Here is a 14,837-nt window from a genome sequence, read left to right on the forward strand (position 1 = left end):
AATGAAGCCACATTTCTTTGCGCCAAGCTATGTCGACCGTGGGTACTGCAAGATTTCTACATTTCTCCATCAACGCGTAAGCAATAAACACACGTCTTACAACGCTGCAACAATCGAGGTAAATAATATAGTCCAGTCTGTTATAAAAGGACGAGCATAGATTGCAGTGGCGCATGTAGTGCTTCTTCAGTAAATAAGCGATTTCAATGTCTAAACTGAGCAGGCTGTGCCCACTCAGAGCTCGGGCTCGTTGTTAGCCTAGATCGTGAACTTAAGACTGAAGGCCAGACTGAGTGCCTTTCACCCTGTTTTCCGGATAAAGTTCCAAGAAGAATACTCGTATGCTCGCCACCTACACCACCGAGTGAGATTGCTTATAATTATGTAGTTCTTGTTTGCAGTCACAAAATCTATCCAACACTTCGTGAACTTCAAAAAAAAAACTCCTCGCCCTTCAAGTGTATAGGCCATTGTATGTACGCAGTGAAATCTTTTCGTAGAGGGGCCAGGGCAAATATTTGCCATCTACGGCGCTGATTTAACATACATAGCTTTTTCAACAAGAAGTAATAACAATTCTCTGTAATTCGCAAAAATTGCTGGAGAAGTTGAAAAGAGATCATTATTTTATGTCTCCGAGATAAATCTGAAAAGAATGTCACCCTTTATCTGTGTATGTATTCAATAATGTTGTAAGCAACCACTTCGGAATCACATTACTTTCAAAATCATTTCTATTTCTTGAAATTTTTAGGTAAAAATATTTAAAAATAAAAGGCACCAACTGTAAAAATCGATGGTAAATGGATAAAATTGAAAATTCGCTGCATTAAAGGGCTTGGTTTCTTTATATTGGACACTTAAAGAATAAAACACGTTGAAATAGAAACACTGTTCGGTAATTTTAGAAAGCCATGCAACACTAACTTTTTGCACAGTGTACAATCAAAATATAAACTAACGTCTATCAATCGCAGACAAGAAATCTAAAAATCAAGGATATCAAACCTCACCAAATGTTATCATCCTCTAAATCTACAAATTTAACTAATCTGGTTAATTGTTACCACGGAATTGCTATTGAAACACTGATATTTCTTGCTGGATAGTTTGTGATATAATGCTTTATTTCTTTTTAAAAAAAGATAGTGAGTCTAACACTTAAATTTAAAGACATCGTTTACACTCGCATTTGAATGAAAGAGAAACGGAAATCCAGCCAGAAAGCAAAGGATGTCAACAGTGTACAATAAGTCCGAATGAAGTGCAGAGTAATAACAGAAATAGACGCATAACTGTTTTATGGTTTGGAATGACAAAAATATTAATAACCATATTTTTCAATTGCCTGCTTAAAAAGACTTCCGTAAGCATGTCTCGAACAATTTAAAACTGAGACAAAAGACTTCCATTGAAGCAGCGCCTTTCACAACCTTGGGACGTCCCAAAGTGCTTTACAGCCAATGGAGTACTTTTTGATGTGCAGTCCCTGTTGTAACGTGGGAGACCTAATTAGTTTGTTCTATTTTAATTTCATTTCAGTCAGCTATTTTACTGTTATATAGAATTATGCGCCAATATACCCTCTAAAAAATAAAACAAAGAAAGCGCAATTGGATTATACGATTTCAAATGAATAATCGACTTTGAACGTGAACAATGAGCAATATTCCGCAAGGTAAAGGGTTTTTACTAGTGAAATCAAGCGCTTGTATTTATAATGAAGATTACAGCGATGTACACTTCAATTTAGGCCTTATCAACAGTTTATATCGACAAGATTGAGCAATTACAAGAAAAAAGCAGTCTAACAATTCAAAAGAAGTCCAGATAAAAATAGGATGGGGATCTTAAATTTGTTTTGTGAATCGAATGGAGTAAATAGTCTATTGTGAATTGAGAAATTGCTTTTAATATAAAGTGTCTTAGGTAATCCTAATGTTAATTTCGCTTTAAAGATTACATTAAAGAATGCTTACCTTATGCGGAAACTACGCGTGCAAAATAATTGCAAATAAACACAGAATTGCGCAAAGTCACATTATTCTCCGTGTCTTTAAAATTAACGAGATATTTATGTTGAATAGATTTTGTTGAAATAAGGAGCCAGATTTTATTCATATGAAATTGTGTTTTTGTTAACATATCGTTTTTCATAATCTGACGAACAGATTTTCATTTTACTAATCGTGATTCTAAGAAAACGACGGTAGAGTTTTTGTTTTCACGCTGACAAAATAGCTCACTAGCTTTATAACAAAAAAGCGGCAATTCAGTTGCACAGGCCACGGTGAAGGTGACGCAGCGGGGGTCGAGTCACAAACCAAAATGGTCCATGTTATGAACCACGTTGAAAATAAAGAGTTGGCGTAAAATGTACAATTACAACACATTCCTCACATCAGTGCCATACTCTGACGAGAACGTTTCATTCAATAACTTGATACCTTTAAACAATGAAGGATTCGTGGTATTAATGTTCAATGTAACGCCGTTCCATTGCCTAGCATTCATTTCATATTAAAACAAACACACTGTTCTTCAACTATGAAGTGCACACGCTAGTTCTGTTTTATGTACAGCTTCCACGTTCCAGAATAAACCGGTAAATTTCATTACTGTACCCCCACCCATCTTGTCAAATAAAAAAATTAAAAAACTGGCTGCCCAAACTCTTTCGTATTTTACAATTTGCGATCGCAGAAGTAAACTTTCTTTAAGTAATTTACTTAAAAATATGTTCGAATGTTTTGATGCAAAAGGCTATGCAAAGGGATATCTGTGCCCTGGTTTAATTAAGCAGCGAACTGCACACAATGAACATTATCGGAAAGTGTTTTGTTAGACATAGAAAAAGAAGAGATTGGCCTTTTTAAAACAATGATAAGCCCAACCGAGTTGTCTAGACTGTTTTATTGTCCGAAAAGTTGGGAAGTTGGAGTTCGAGCTCATGTTTATTTTTAGTTCACCCTAGCTTTATCTATTCATTCCTTCACTGGCTCACGTTATTGGCAATCTCACTCAGAAAATGCCTACCTTTCCCACTGTTTATTTTTCAAGATTTATCCGTTACATATTATCAAATCATTAGATATTTAATCAAAGGGTTAATATTTGATGATAATTGAAAGACATGTATTTCAGTAATTAGAAACTGGCTTGCACTAGTTTCTGAAGGACAAATCCTGCCAAGATAATAAAGAGGTTGTTGAAATGGTCTCTTTTTAAAAGATATGCTCTTTAACAGATAGGCTGCCGTTGACATTTTGCGTATATCGTTACATCAAATATTAAGATTTAAATTGCCATTAGAAACTAAGATTTTTTTTTAGTTTTTTTAAAAATTAGGATCTGGCTATTAAATTTATTTAGTACTGCAATGCCCGAATATATTTTATACAGCAACCAAGAACAGAATGAATGACCATTGTACTGTGGTGCAAGTGCCAATCCTAGACCCAGAGGGCGCTATGGCCTAAGGTTGCTCGAGCTTTCAAATGGTATGCTTTAAATATTCAAGTTGTACTGATTCTTGATAGGGATGCATTTCATGACATTCTTGATAACACGCCATTAAATAATATGAAGATAATAATTGGGAGTAGCCATTTTAGTCAAATAATCTGAAACAAAGGAATGAAGTGAAAGGAATACTATTGGTTGGCAGCATTATTCAAGTTATAGTAAGTAAGAAACATTTTCACAGAAAAATTCCATTGCTAACAATTAATGAATATTGACGTTTTAACGAAACCCTTTACTAACTTATCACAATCCCATAATGCAATATATATATTATTTACATCACACACACACACACACACACACACACACACACACACACACACACACACACACACACACACACACACACACACACACACACACACACACACACCACCCACACCCCCACACACACACACACACACACACACACACACACACACACACACACACACACACACACACACACACACACACACACACACACACACACACACACACACACACACACACACACACACACACACACACACCAAAGCATGCAATGAACTACACTACAGTATATTCATCCACCACGATAATTTAACGCAATAAAATTTGTCACAAATATCATGTTTATACATTGTTCAGTCAAACTAGTTTTATAGGACATCGTTACCGAACCGCACAAGACAATTTTAATCTCAGTATTCCCACAGGAAACGATCAGCAAGTATGAACTTCATGTGAAATTTACTTAAAAATGCACACAATCGCGTACTTATTCTTAGTTTAACAAGCTCCGACATAAAAATAGGGTTTGGTAAATTTTACATAACTTGGCACAGTTGCTAATTAGCTTTCTAACCTTAAAAAAAACTGGTCAACGGACATCAACAAATAAGAGGTATAATCTGGAACAATAGGTTTATTTAATTTCTGCGTTAACTGTCAAAATTAAGTAATGCGAAAAAGAATCAATCGAATATACTTTCGAAAAAATGCACCAACATTTCCAAATCTTTCCTCATCATTTAAAAAGGAACAGTTAATTGAAATGACACTATCCCGCAAAAAAAAAAGAAAGGAAAGCGGGCAAATGATTAAATCTCGCCAGTTATACTTTTTGGTTGAACTGTTAATGTTCGATCAATATTTAAGAAACATAAAGCCACCACAATTTGATTGTTACATTCCAACGAACTGTTCGATTTTTTTTGAAACAGACATATATGCGCATTATTTCGTTAAATATGGGAAACGCATAAGAACAGAGAACAGGAAAACTGCAAAAGCGCTCTGAATCTTAAGTGCCAAACCAAAGATCCACGGTTCAGCACATTTAAACCCTGTTAATGTTCAGAATAATACATATAGTCATTGCGGGGATAGATTTCCAAAAGCTGCATTATGTGTCGGTTGTTGAGGAAACAAATCAAATTTGACAATTGCCGATCAAACGTCAAGATAAAATCACTTGGTGCCCCAATGATAGCATTATGTTGATAAAAGAAACCATGCAATATCAAGCAAAAACAGAAGGGAGAAATGAAAGAACGAATATGAGCAACCCAGTTCCAGGAATAAACCTTTTCTTCCTAACCAGCAAATCGAATAGTGCACATATTGTATCTAAATATAAAATGTGGTCCGTGGTTTAGTCAAGAAGCAAATATAATGTATTTTCTAACCAATTTCCAATGACAATTAAAGTATACTGTTTCTGAAATGAATATCCTGCACTTTCCCTTTTCCGGAGGGTTTTTTTTCTTAATGAAACAAAAGCGGTTTAACAATGAACTTTCACTCCATCCGAATTCAAATCTTACGTTAGTTGTAACGTACACTGTCGAACCGCTCTTTGATAATTGTGAAGCCACATTTCTCAATTCAAGAATCCATGTCGTATATACATGGATCCCGATCACCTACCTTTTGTTAGAAAGATTGGTTATTTTGGAGCTCTTTAAGATATTCAATGAATATTGAATTTAAATTGTCAAACATATAGGAACTATTTTATTTTGCCTCAAAAAAATAACATACCTCTTTAACTCGTACTTTGGAAGAGCGACAAAGTATTTTTCATTATAATTATTTTTGCTGCCCAAAAGCGGCTTTGACATTGATCTAAATGGCGCCACCATGTGGACTGAGGGTCCAACTGGAGGAATTCATTGCCATAGCTCTCTGGTGCAGCAGTGCAGAAACATTGAACGAACGCAAAACGACATTAAGAGGGAGAAGAACTAAACTCAAAAATATGTATACGTTCATAACATTAGGACTATAAAATCTACTGCGGTAATATTCAAAAAACAGATAGCTACAATTATTTTTTTTTAATCACTTGTCCCGCTGTTAGTAACCACAGCAACAGAGACGATCCCATGTCATTTGCCTTGAATGCCACAGCCCCTTAATATGCTACTTCACTGGTCTCAACTCCCTCTTCTGCAGATATAAAAGCTTCCACATATATTTAACCACCTCCAGTATCACTCATTATTAAAACAACCTCACACGCAACATTAAACTTCCAAGATACTAGAATATGTCTCGCTAGTTTCTCTGCCAATTCAGTTGATCAACCTCTTATAATCTGTTTTGGTCTCCCGTCACCTCCGGCGGGAGTCTAACCAGAGAATGTAAGCTTCAGGGCTGATTATCCCTTCACCCCCAAGGTTAGAGGTGACGTCCACGGCGCAACAGAAGTTCAAAGCCAGGAAACAAACAGGAAAACAGAATGAAAATCGGCATTAAAGATATTATAATACAACTGCAATGCAATGCAATTGTTTCTAATGTACGCCCCTATGTATCCAAACAAACGTCGTCGATAATTTGCCAAACCGACAGTTTTGATTCACAAAATTTCCCAAAGAGAGTTATTTGTGCTGAATAAAGTTCTAACAAATACAATTTTTGACATCTTGGCTAATTGTTCCCATTTGAGCATGCGATTATCAATGTGAAATGACTATAGCCCGTGCCAAGGGAAAGATAATTGTAATTGCATTGTCCGAAATTTGATATGAATGCCTTGGCTTGGCTTCCAGAAAATAAACTAAAGAAAAACGTACCAATGTATGTAGACAGATATGAATGTTATCCAGCTTTAATGGTTGCTTATTACGTACATGAAACGAACAATATTACAATACTTTGCAGGTGTTTTAGTTTTCGGCTTGAATACCCAACGAAGTTCGCCCTCAAGAGAAAGCACCTTCATTACTTTTTCTACATGAAATCCAATTGTGCGCTCTCTCAACATGGACATGCACATTTACCCCCACTTTAGTCAAATTGATAAATATAAATTATATACAAATGTTAAGCAAATGTCGATTTCACATTTAATAAAACAGCATCTGATTGTTCTTAAAATAATTGGTGCTACATTTCAAAATCTAAATGCTTAATGTAAAAAAAAACACCACTTCTGTGGTGCATGTTCCAGCCTTTTAATACATTTCAGTGTTTTGCAAAATAAACTAGAATCACAAAAAATAAAGATAACGGCGAGCAGCCAACCGCTGTCATCTGTCATTTTATGAGAATGAACAATAAAAGAAGCTATTTTGATGATGTTAATAACAAAGGCCACAACGAAACATTGAATTTAAACTGATAAAATAAACAAAAGTGATTTTGAAGGCTGGTATATGTCGTTAGGTAAAGTGTGGGTGATTTTTGTACAATACGGCCTATAGGTATATCGGCCTATAAAAAGCTTAAATGGTGAATGTACAGGAAATGTTACCATTGTGCAATAAACACACTTATGTGTTTAATGAAAATATTTTTCTGTCTTTGGTTCACACGGATAAAGATGGCTTCAAAATGGTGAATAATGTAGACTTGTCACCCTTTGGGGGAATCCGTGAAAAGGATAGATGCATGAGCAGCAGCTTTCAAACCCAATTCCTATACACATTCATAATGTACCAAAAGAGCGACATATTTACAATACTTTGTGCTCAAGTATGCCATCACGGGTAGCATCTCTTCCTTTTGAAAATTGAAACGTAAAAACCGCATTTGTAAATTACGAAGCACAATGGGTCAAGTACAAATAAACACACACGGATTGCTTCAGCGAGCATAAAATAGCCGGTTTTCAAATATCTTATTATTCCAAGCTATGTATTAAATGGTAAGGTGTTTATATATCGAGGCCAACAGCTAAAATATACAGATTTGTACATGTTAAACAGAATTTAACCACACTTGTTTATTTTAATGACTAATATAAATTCCACACTCATTAGAAACGGTGTTTCTTTTTGCTATGAATTTCAAATTGGATATTTGCATGCATGTTACCTTTTGGGGTAATAATGGAGGTGGGGGTGGGGAGTACTGATTGATATGTATGGAAATAAATGTGGATCTATTGTGGAGATGGAAGTTGTCATCTGCCTTTTCTAGAGACGAGTTTTAGTATGCTGAACAGCGATAAGCAGGCATTATTTGTGGAACTGCTGCGCTACGTTCCCTCCTTTCAGAAGGCTCAGTTGCAAAAGAACGAGACTGCTTGCAACTAGTTGTAACCGAAGATAACAAATATATATCCAATGAGTGCCACTGTAATGTTCCTAATCTAAAGCATGCGCTTCTTATCGCCTTATTTTTAAAAATACGTTTATATTGCAGCTGGTCCACAACAGTCCACTCCTTCTCCCAGACCTTCAGTACACGTGTCCGTTCATGTATAGAAGCTGCCTTCTTCCTTGAATTTAAAAAAAAATCGGTTTCGCTTAACTAAGTCCAAACGTTCACCTTGACATCTCAAAAGTTAATCTCAAGAGATACTCTATGTATTAAATATATAGGAGACGTGTGTGTATTAATAAGTGTGTGAGTGCGTGGGTCTGTGTGTGGCTGTGTGTGAAGTCAACGATGAACATTAATTCCAGTTACTTTTTAAAGTTGAAACTAGACGTCCCCATTAGTTTTGAAAAGTTGTCTGGCCCGTCAGAGTTGTATTAAAGTGTCTGCTCACAAACTCGAACTTGAGCTTTTTTTTACCTCTGCCTTCTGGCCTGGCCGATTTCATCGTAGAAGTTAGGAAGGTGGAATGCCTCTTTGTAAACTCAGTCTAATCTCAGAGCAATGGATTCGTAGTGTAATATTGAAGGCGGTCCCTGTTCAACTTCTTTTCCTTCATCCTCCTGTTCTGAAACCAAATTTTAACTTGGCGGTCGGTTAAATTGAGCATGCGGGAAAGTTGTAGGCGCTTCTCCTTATTGATGTAGACACTGAAAAAAAATTCTCTCTCCAGCTCCCTGATCTGGTACTTGGTATAGGGGCATCTTTTTTTACGTGTACGCTGGCCACCTGTAACAGGTAAACAGTACGTTAAAACATTGATAAGTCAGAGTAGCCAATGTTTTACTCAGGAGCAACATATACTTTGCTGTAATTCGGAGCACCTCTACATAATTCATACTTTTTACACAGCAATATCTACCACCAATGACGATATACAGAAGACTTCGCGAAAGCTTTAAAGCGCATTTTAACATGTTGAATGGGTCTTGAAACATAAGATGGCTGCCTCGGTTACCATAATGCTTGTGGAACTTCTGAAGTTAAAGCTGTGATACTCCCTTTCCAAATAGTATTTGAAATTACAAAAGGGCTTTCCGTACCCAGGAACTACCCGCATTTGGAAGATAAATGATTTTTACAGATGAAACGCCCGAGTATGAGAGCATTAAAGACAGAAAATAAATGAAGAGCACGACGTTTTATTTAATTTAGGTTGTTAAATCTAAAAGGATTTGAAGCATGACACAATCGCCCTGTCATTATAAAGGTGCTGGGAACAGGAATTGGGTTTCTTAAGGGAGGGGGCTTTGTTGTGTAGATATTCCGTGTTGTAAAAGTCGACATAAGCATGATCCAGAAGTACTGCTGTAGCGTTAAAGCTGTGCTTATCGCACGTCCAGCTATAAAATGTGATTATTAAATAAAATATGGTCACTCAATCTGAAATAAGTTTTTATGATGGAAAACCCTGTGCTTAAGGTATTGTACTATTTATGTTGCTGTTAAAAATGTCATTTTACCCTGTTATGTTTTAAAGCGGTTACTTATGGAATTGAATACAACCTATAAATAGAGGTTTTGTGTCAACACGTGTTTTATAGAATTCGTGTGCTGTATTCATACACGCGTAGATCACAACGGCCAAAAGGCTATTTTTCATGAATGCACACCTAATCATTTAAATGACCATATTTTAATCCAAATTTCACATTTAGAGGTGCTAGTTGAGCTATTTTAATGCAGGGATTGGCTGGTGTTATTTCACGGCCAATTTCAGAGCGGAACACGTGATCCTGTCATTTATTTAAAAAAAAGTTTTGTTGGGAAATCTACAGGCCATCCATAAACCCCCTTATATGCTTATAAAACAGCACATAAAATTTTTAACAGCAGCGCGCGAGATCGCAAAACTTTCCTTCATAAGTAGGCACTGATTCTACCTACTAGAGTTGCTGCTTTTTTCCTCATTGTTGCCGGAAGAAGATTCCGGGCTGCTGCTCCCGGGACTCGTCTCCTTCTCCACCGACACCCTGGAAGTCTCCGAACTTGAAATTGCCGCAGACGGCACTTTACCTGGGCTCTTCTCCCCGCAATACTCCGACTGCTGATTCTCACTAGAACCGTAGGCAGTCTCGAAGAACTGATCAAATCCTTGCGGCAGGACACCGTTCCTACCCACCGGGTTGTAGAAGCTGGAAGTCGCGTTGGAACTGGGGTGGTAAACGCTGGCGCTATTTTTCATTAACATCTCGCCCATGGTGCTGGCAGGCAGGCATTCTCTGTGCATCAGCTCCTCTGCGGAATAGCAGTGGGGGAGATTGCTTCTGTGATGCCACTTATTGGAAGGATCGATGGCATAGTCTCTGAAGGTAACTTCCCGCACAGGTTGAACCTGGGGGATATTAGACGAGTAAGAATATGTCATGGGACGAGAAGCCGGTGTCTGAGGTAAAAATGAAGGCAGGCTGGAGAAATCCGGACCGGAGACATAATAGGTACAGCTAGGCAAATAAAGGTTAGAGCCACAAGGAACCCGCTCATCAAAATCCATCATCGCTTTCTTGGGGTCCCCTAGCGCAAGAATAGCTTGCATTCGCACAGCTAAACATGGTCCTTAGATGCTGCTGCCTCTTTGAAGCTGATCCGCGGAGTAAAAATTTGGAAACGTAAGCTGACGTGGAAATGTATCTCCATACATCGCAGGAACCAGCCGGTCATGTGACCAGATGCCTGGAGAAATTGACATGCATCACTTTGGATTCCCCCCTCGCACCAGGAGCGCAAAGCTCTTTACAACTGAGCTCTGCACATTTCTAAACGGGGAAAGGAAAGCTCGAATAATACTGTGAAGGTGTTCAAGTTTCACACCAGAGACGCATTTGGCACATTTACTCCATGCCGCTCCAACAAGCTGACTCGAATCAAGAGTAGACATGGAAAGAACTTATAACCATTTCCGCAGCAAAAATGTCAAACACTGATTTTTTTTTTTAAAGGGCGATTTTTGAATTATTACGCACATTGGACGAAAACCCCAGAAAATTACATAATGTTGGAAAATACTCCCCTTATCTTTTTGTCTTGTCATTTTAATGAGAAATAACGTACAAAATATTTATTTCACCAGCAGAGAATGTGTGTATCTATACACAAATAATCACAAACTATGTAAGAATCTTCCAGAGACGTGAAGTGGGAGCGGATTTTATTTTAATGAATAAATCATGATTTATCTACCTATATCTTCTCTGTTTTCAACCCGAATACCCTCACTTCCACGTCCCCACTCAACAGAAATAAACGACGGAAGCATACAGTCATTTGTAGACCCCCCATAAAAGCCGTGGGGAAGATGAGTTAGACTGACTACAGGTCCGGAATTGAATATTGGCTTGTTTGTGTCTTAGTGAGTGTAGCCGAATAGCTTTTAGGTGATTTTCTTCATAAAAATTGAATCCGCACGGAACTGCCACATTGCGTTTCATAAATGTGTGTTGGTGCTTGTAATTTGAGGATAAATGGGCATGGTCACGTTCAACACCACACACAAAACCATCGCCCTCTCGATACAAATAGATGCCATTTAGCTGGATTTCAGGAAATATTTTCGAAAACAGTCTATTGGTCAATCAGCTTTATATTTCAGGCGGAGTTCTTATGAACACGCTATTTTCGACAGAACACTGGTAATTATATATTTTAAAATGTTTAGGTGAAACAGGCGTGAACAAAGACGGAAAAAAATCCATTTGACATTGGCCGTGGGCACATTGTTCTGTATTTCTATGAAATCTCAACAAAGTCATATGAATATGAAGCGGACTTGCATTTACTGTGTTTAGGGTTAAATAACAATAGTTTAGTTTGGCTAGGGAAAGATTAATTAAAGAACAGCCAATAAAAGTGCATTTTATTTAGATATATTAGTGCCATCTAACAAACTATATGGTTTAAATGCACACTAGGAGCTTGAAAGTGATGCAATGAATTCCGATGCTGTTGAACAGAATGGTGCCATAGATAAGAGTTGAAGTTAAACTTTGCTTTAAGAATTTGTCACATATTAGCTTATTGCTGTTCCAAAAACAATTGCGCTGTGCCAAAACAAACAGGTTTCCTGGGGATAAGGGCCTTTGCCATAAACATTTGCCAGAAAGACCTTACTCTGAATTGTTTCACGTACAAAAATACTCTTAACGAGCAACCGTGTTAGTTGCAAGTTAATAAGTTAATCTTTTTTTCTAATTGTTTCTTTGCTATAAGCATACAGCAATGATATGAAAAGGTCTACAAAACACTCGAAATATAGATGTTATTTGTTTTTCTGGCCCGCGCAACCGAATAAATCACTCGTTGTAAAAATAAGGCCATCTTATAAAAGAATAACAGTAGATTCCGGAAACACTAAGGATATTAATAGGATTTTCGATGCCATAATTCGCAATAAGGATCAGCAACACTCGGTGTAAATATTCTTTGTCGCATTCAACCGTTCGACAATCCGGTTATCTTTATATTACACTATAGGACATATCTATATTTTATTTTAACTTATATATACATACAAATATTGAAAAAATATATGCACCGAATACAACGAAACTGCGAAGCCATACAGTGAAATCGCAGTTCTAAATTAAGATCCAAATTAATTCCTGTTCAGTCGTTTTAAAAAAAAACGATTCACATTTGGGACGTTTAGTAACTGTGGTCAAAACTGCAGATGTAAAATCTGAAATATTACAGTTAAAAGAAAAACATAGTGAAGTCCAGGAGGATATTGACACGATTTGTCCCTGTACGGGTGGACAAATTCCGATACAGCGCTTTTCATAATATAATTAAATATAATACGCCTAGGAGAACCGAGAGCGGTGTAGCTTGACCTGTGGTTTTAATAGCAGTTTTGACAACCAGCTTCACTAGACGCCCGCATAGACATTGTAGCCGACCAGGGGTTAGCTAAAGACGCCACCTACATGGAATCCCTGACATTCCCAGCTAACGTGAGCAATCAGGCGTTCCCAAAAGCGACAAGGACGCGCTCTTTGTCTGATAAAAATCGGGCAGAAATTTGAAGGAGTAAGCTTTTTAGCCGGACATTGCACGTTTTAACCACCAGTGGCACAGAATCTACTTTCTTGTCTTTTTTCTTTCTTACCGAAAGGTTGAATTATACGTGAATGAATTGCTGTACAATTTACCAAACAACGCAATCTGCTATAACAGTGTTAGAAGAACAAGATTAACAAAATTACAACTATCTAATATACCTACAAATTAAAAAAGGAAGCTGGCGATGGCATTTCCGTTTAAATAAAAGCCGAAAATGATCTTAGATACAGTCACTATTTAATGGCTGCGCCATTTTCTAATCGTTTGTATTTCTCACCTATCATAGTATCTTTGCAGTAAGTATCGCCCTTTCTCATAGCTGATTTTCAATTATAGATTTAGGATCAATTTGACTTTTTAATTTCGTTTTAGTTGTATTGCAGCCTTTAGGAACACATTTAAATAATGCCCAAGAGTTAATTCTAAAAAATAAAAGTACCTACCTTGTTTATCTTTAATTTAACGCAAACTCTCGCCATTTGGTGGATATTTGATGTGAATGAAATCTAATGTAAATGCCGAAGTTTAAGGAGATCGGTGAATTATTGCGGCGCAGGCTATTTTCCTGCAGGAGTCCAACTCCGTGGGAGAGCTGAGACCCGGATGAAGTTAATTTTTCTTCACACTGAGGTGTATTTTAAAGCTTTGTTGAAGATATTGTCAAAAACAAAATCTGGTTAAAACTGTTCATGTGAAGGTTTGAACACAAAAACAAGTCCCCTAATAAGACAAGGGCTAGGGAAAGTTTACATCTGAGTTTGGCGAGGAATTTACGCTTAAGAGCTCGCAGCCGACTTAACATTGAACTTCAACTTTGGAAAAGGCTGCGCACGCGAAATGTATATACTTGACAAAAACAAGATTTGTATCATGCGAAGTTAAAGGTTTAATGAAAGGAAAATATCTTAAATCTATTGGTCGTCTTGAAAAAAAAAAGGATCAAGGCCTTCCGCCACTTGCGGTGTCGACTGTGTCATTAAAAGAGACGGCCTGGAAAAGTAAAGGAAAATACACTGTGGCGCGCTTAGATTCATTCATTTTGATGTCTCACTATCCACGGGTTAAAAGCTGAAAATTGTACTTCCAGCTGGCATACTTATATTGTCACTGTAAACCAGTGTGGGATGAAAACGGCCAGCTATATTGTTCTTTGCAGGTTTTATAAGGGATAGTATCCGCATTACTTCTTAATTTCTCCCACGAATTACATTAGACCCTAATTATCGTTGGCAAATGAAACAACATAATTGCGTGTAACAACAAAGTATGTTGCTATATTACGCCCCAAGCCATTTCTCTAACATGGAATGGTTCAGCTCATTTCTGCAATATCTCCCCTTGCCCTCCTGAATGACAAATGAAAATAGCATCTTCGTGCTTAAAGGGAAATGGACAGTTTCTGCTGTAATATGAAGTTACAATCAGGATTTTTTTTTTAAAGAACCACCGTCTTTAACGGTATTCGTCTATCTATTGCAATATCTGCCTTTATTAACTTGGTCAAATATGAACTGATTTTGGAATTAGTTCGATAAACTGTGAAACTTAAAAACTCCCCCCAAGAAATTCTACATTCTAGGCCAAATCAAATAAAAACAAATTCCTTCTTGGTAGTGGGGTTGGGGAGGCATGCAATGTCTTTATTTTCCTTTTATTTAACCACAGACACTACGAATCTCAAAATC

The 14,837-nt window shown here is 37.1% G+C and overlaps 1 protein-coding gene across 1 annotated transcript; it reads right to left on the reverse strand.

Annotated features, from left to right (window-relative positions):
* Positions 1-6,591: 6,591 nt before the first annotated feature.
* On the reverse strand, positions 6,592-10,742 carry hoxa11b (homeobox A11b). The gene is made up of 2 exons (XM_055659866.1): positions 9,982-10,742; positions 6,592-8,823 (listed from the first exon to the last, which is right to left on the reverse strand). Exons 1-2 carry the CDS (start codon positions 10,628-10,630, stop codon positions 8,591-8,593), a joined length of 882 nt encoding a protein of 293 aa, XP_055515841.1. The 5' UTR covers positions 10,631-10,742; the 3' UTR covers positions 6,592-8,590.
* Between the last annotated feature and the right edge of the window lie 4,095 nt (positions 10,743-14,837).

This window comes from Leucoraja erinacea, chromosome 2 (genome assembly GCF_028641065.1).
Source record: "Leucoraja erinacea ecotype New England chromosome 2, Leri_hhj_1, whole genome shotgun sequence".
Taxonomy (NCBI): Eukaryota; Metazoa; Chordata; class Chondrichthyes; order Rajiformes; family Rajidae; genus Leucoraja; species Leucoraja erinaceus.

Excerpts from the sequence above, each read along its gene's own strand:
- hoxa11b (XM_055659866.1), bottom strand. The coding sequence starts at position 10,630 with ATGCAAGCTATTCTTGCGCTAGGGGACCCCAAGAAAGCGATGATGGAT. Across the intron at positions 8,824-9,981 it reads GGAAAAAAGCAGCAACTCTA|GTGGCCAGCGTACACGTAAA; the intron begins GTAGGTAGAATC and ends TACCTGTTACAG.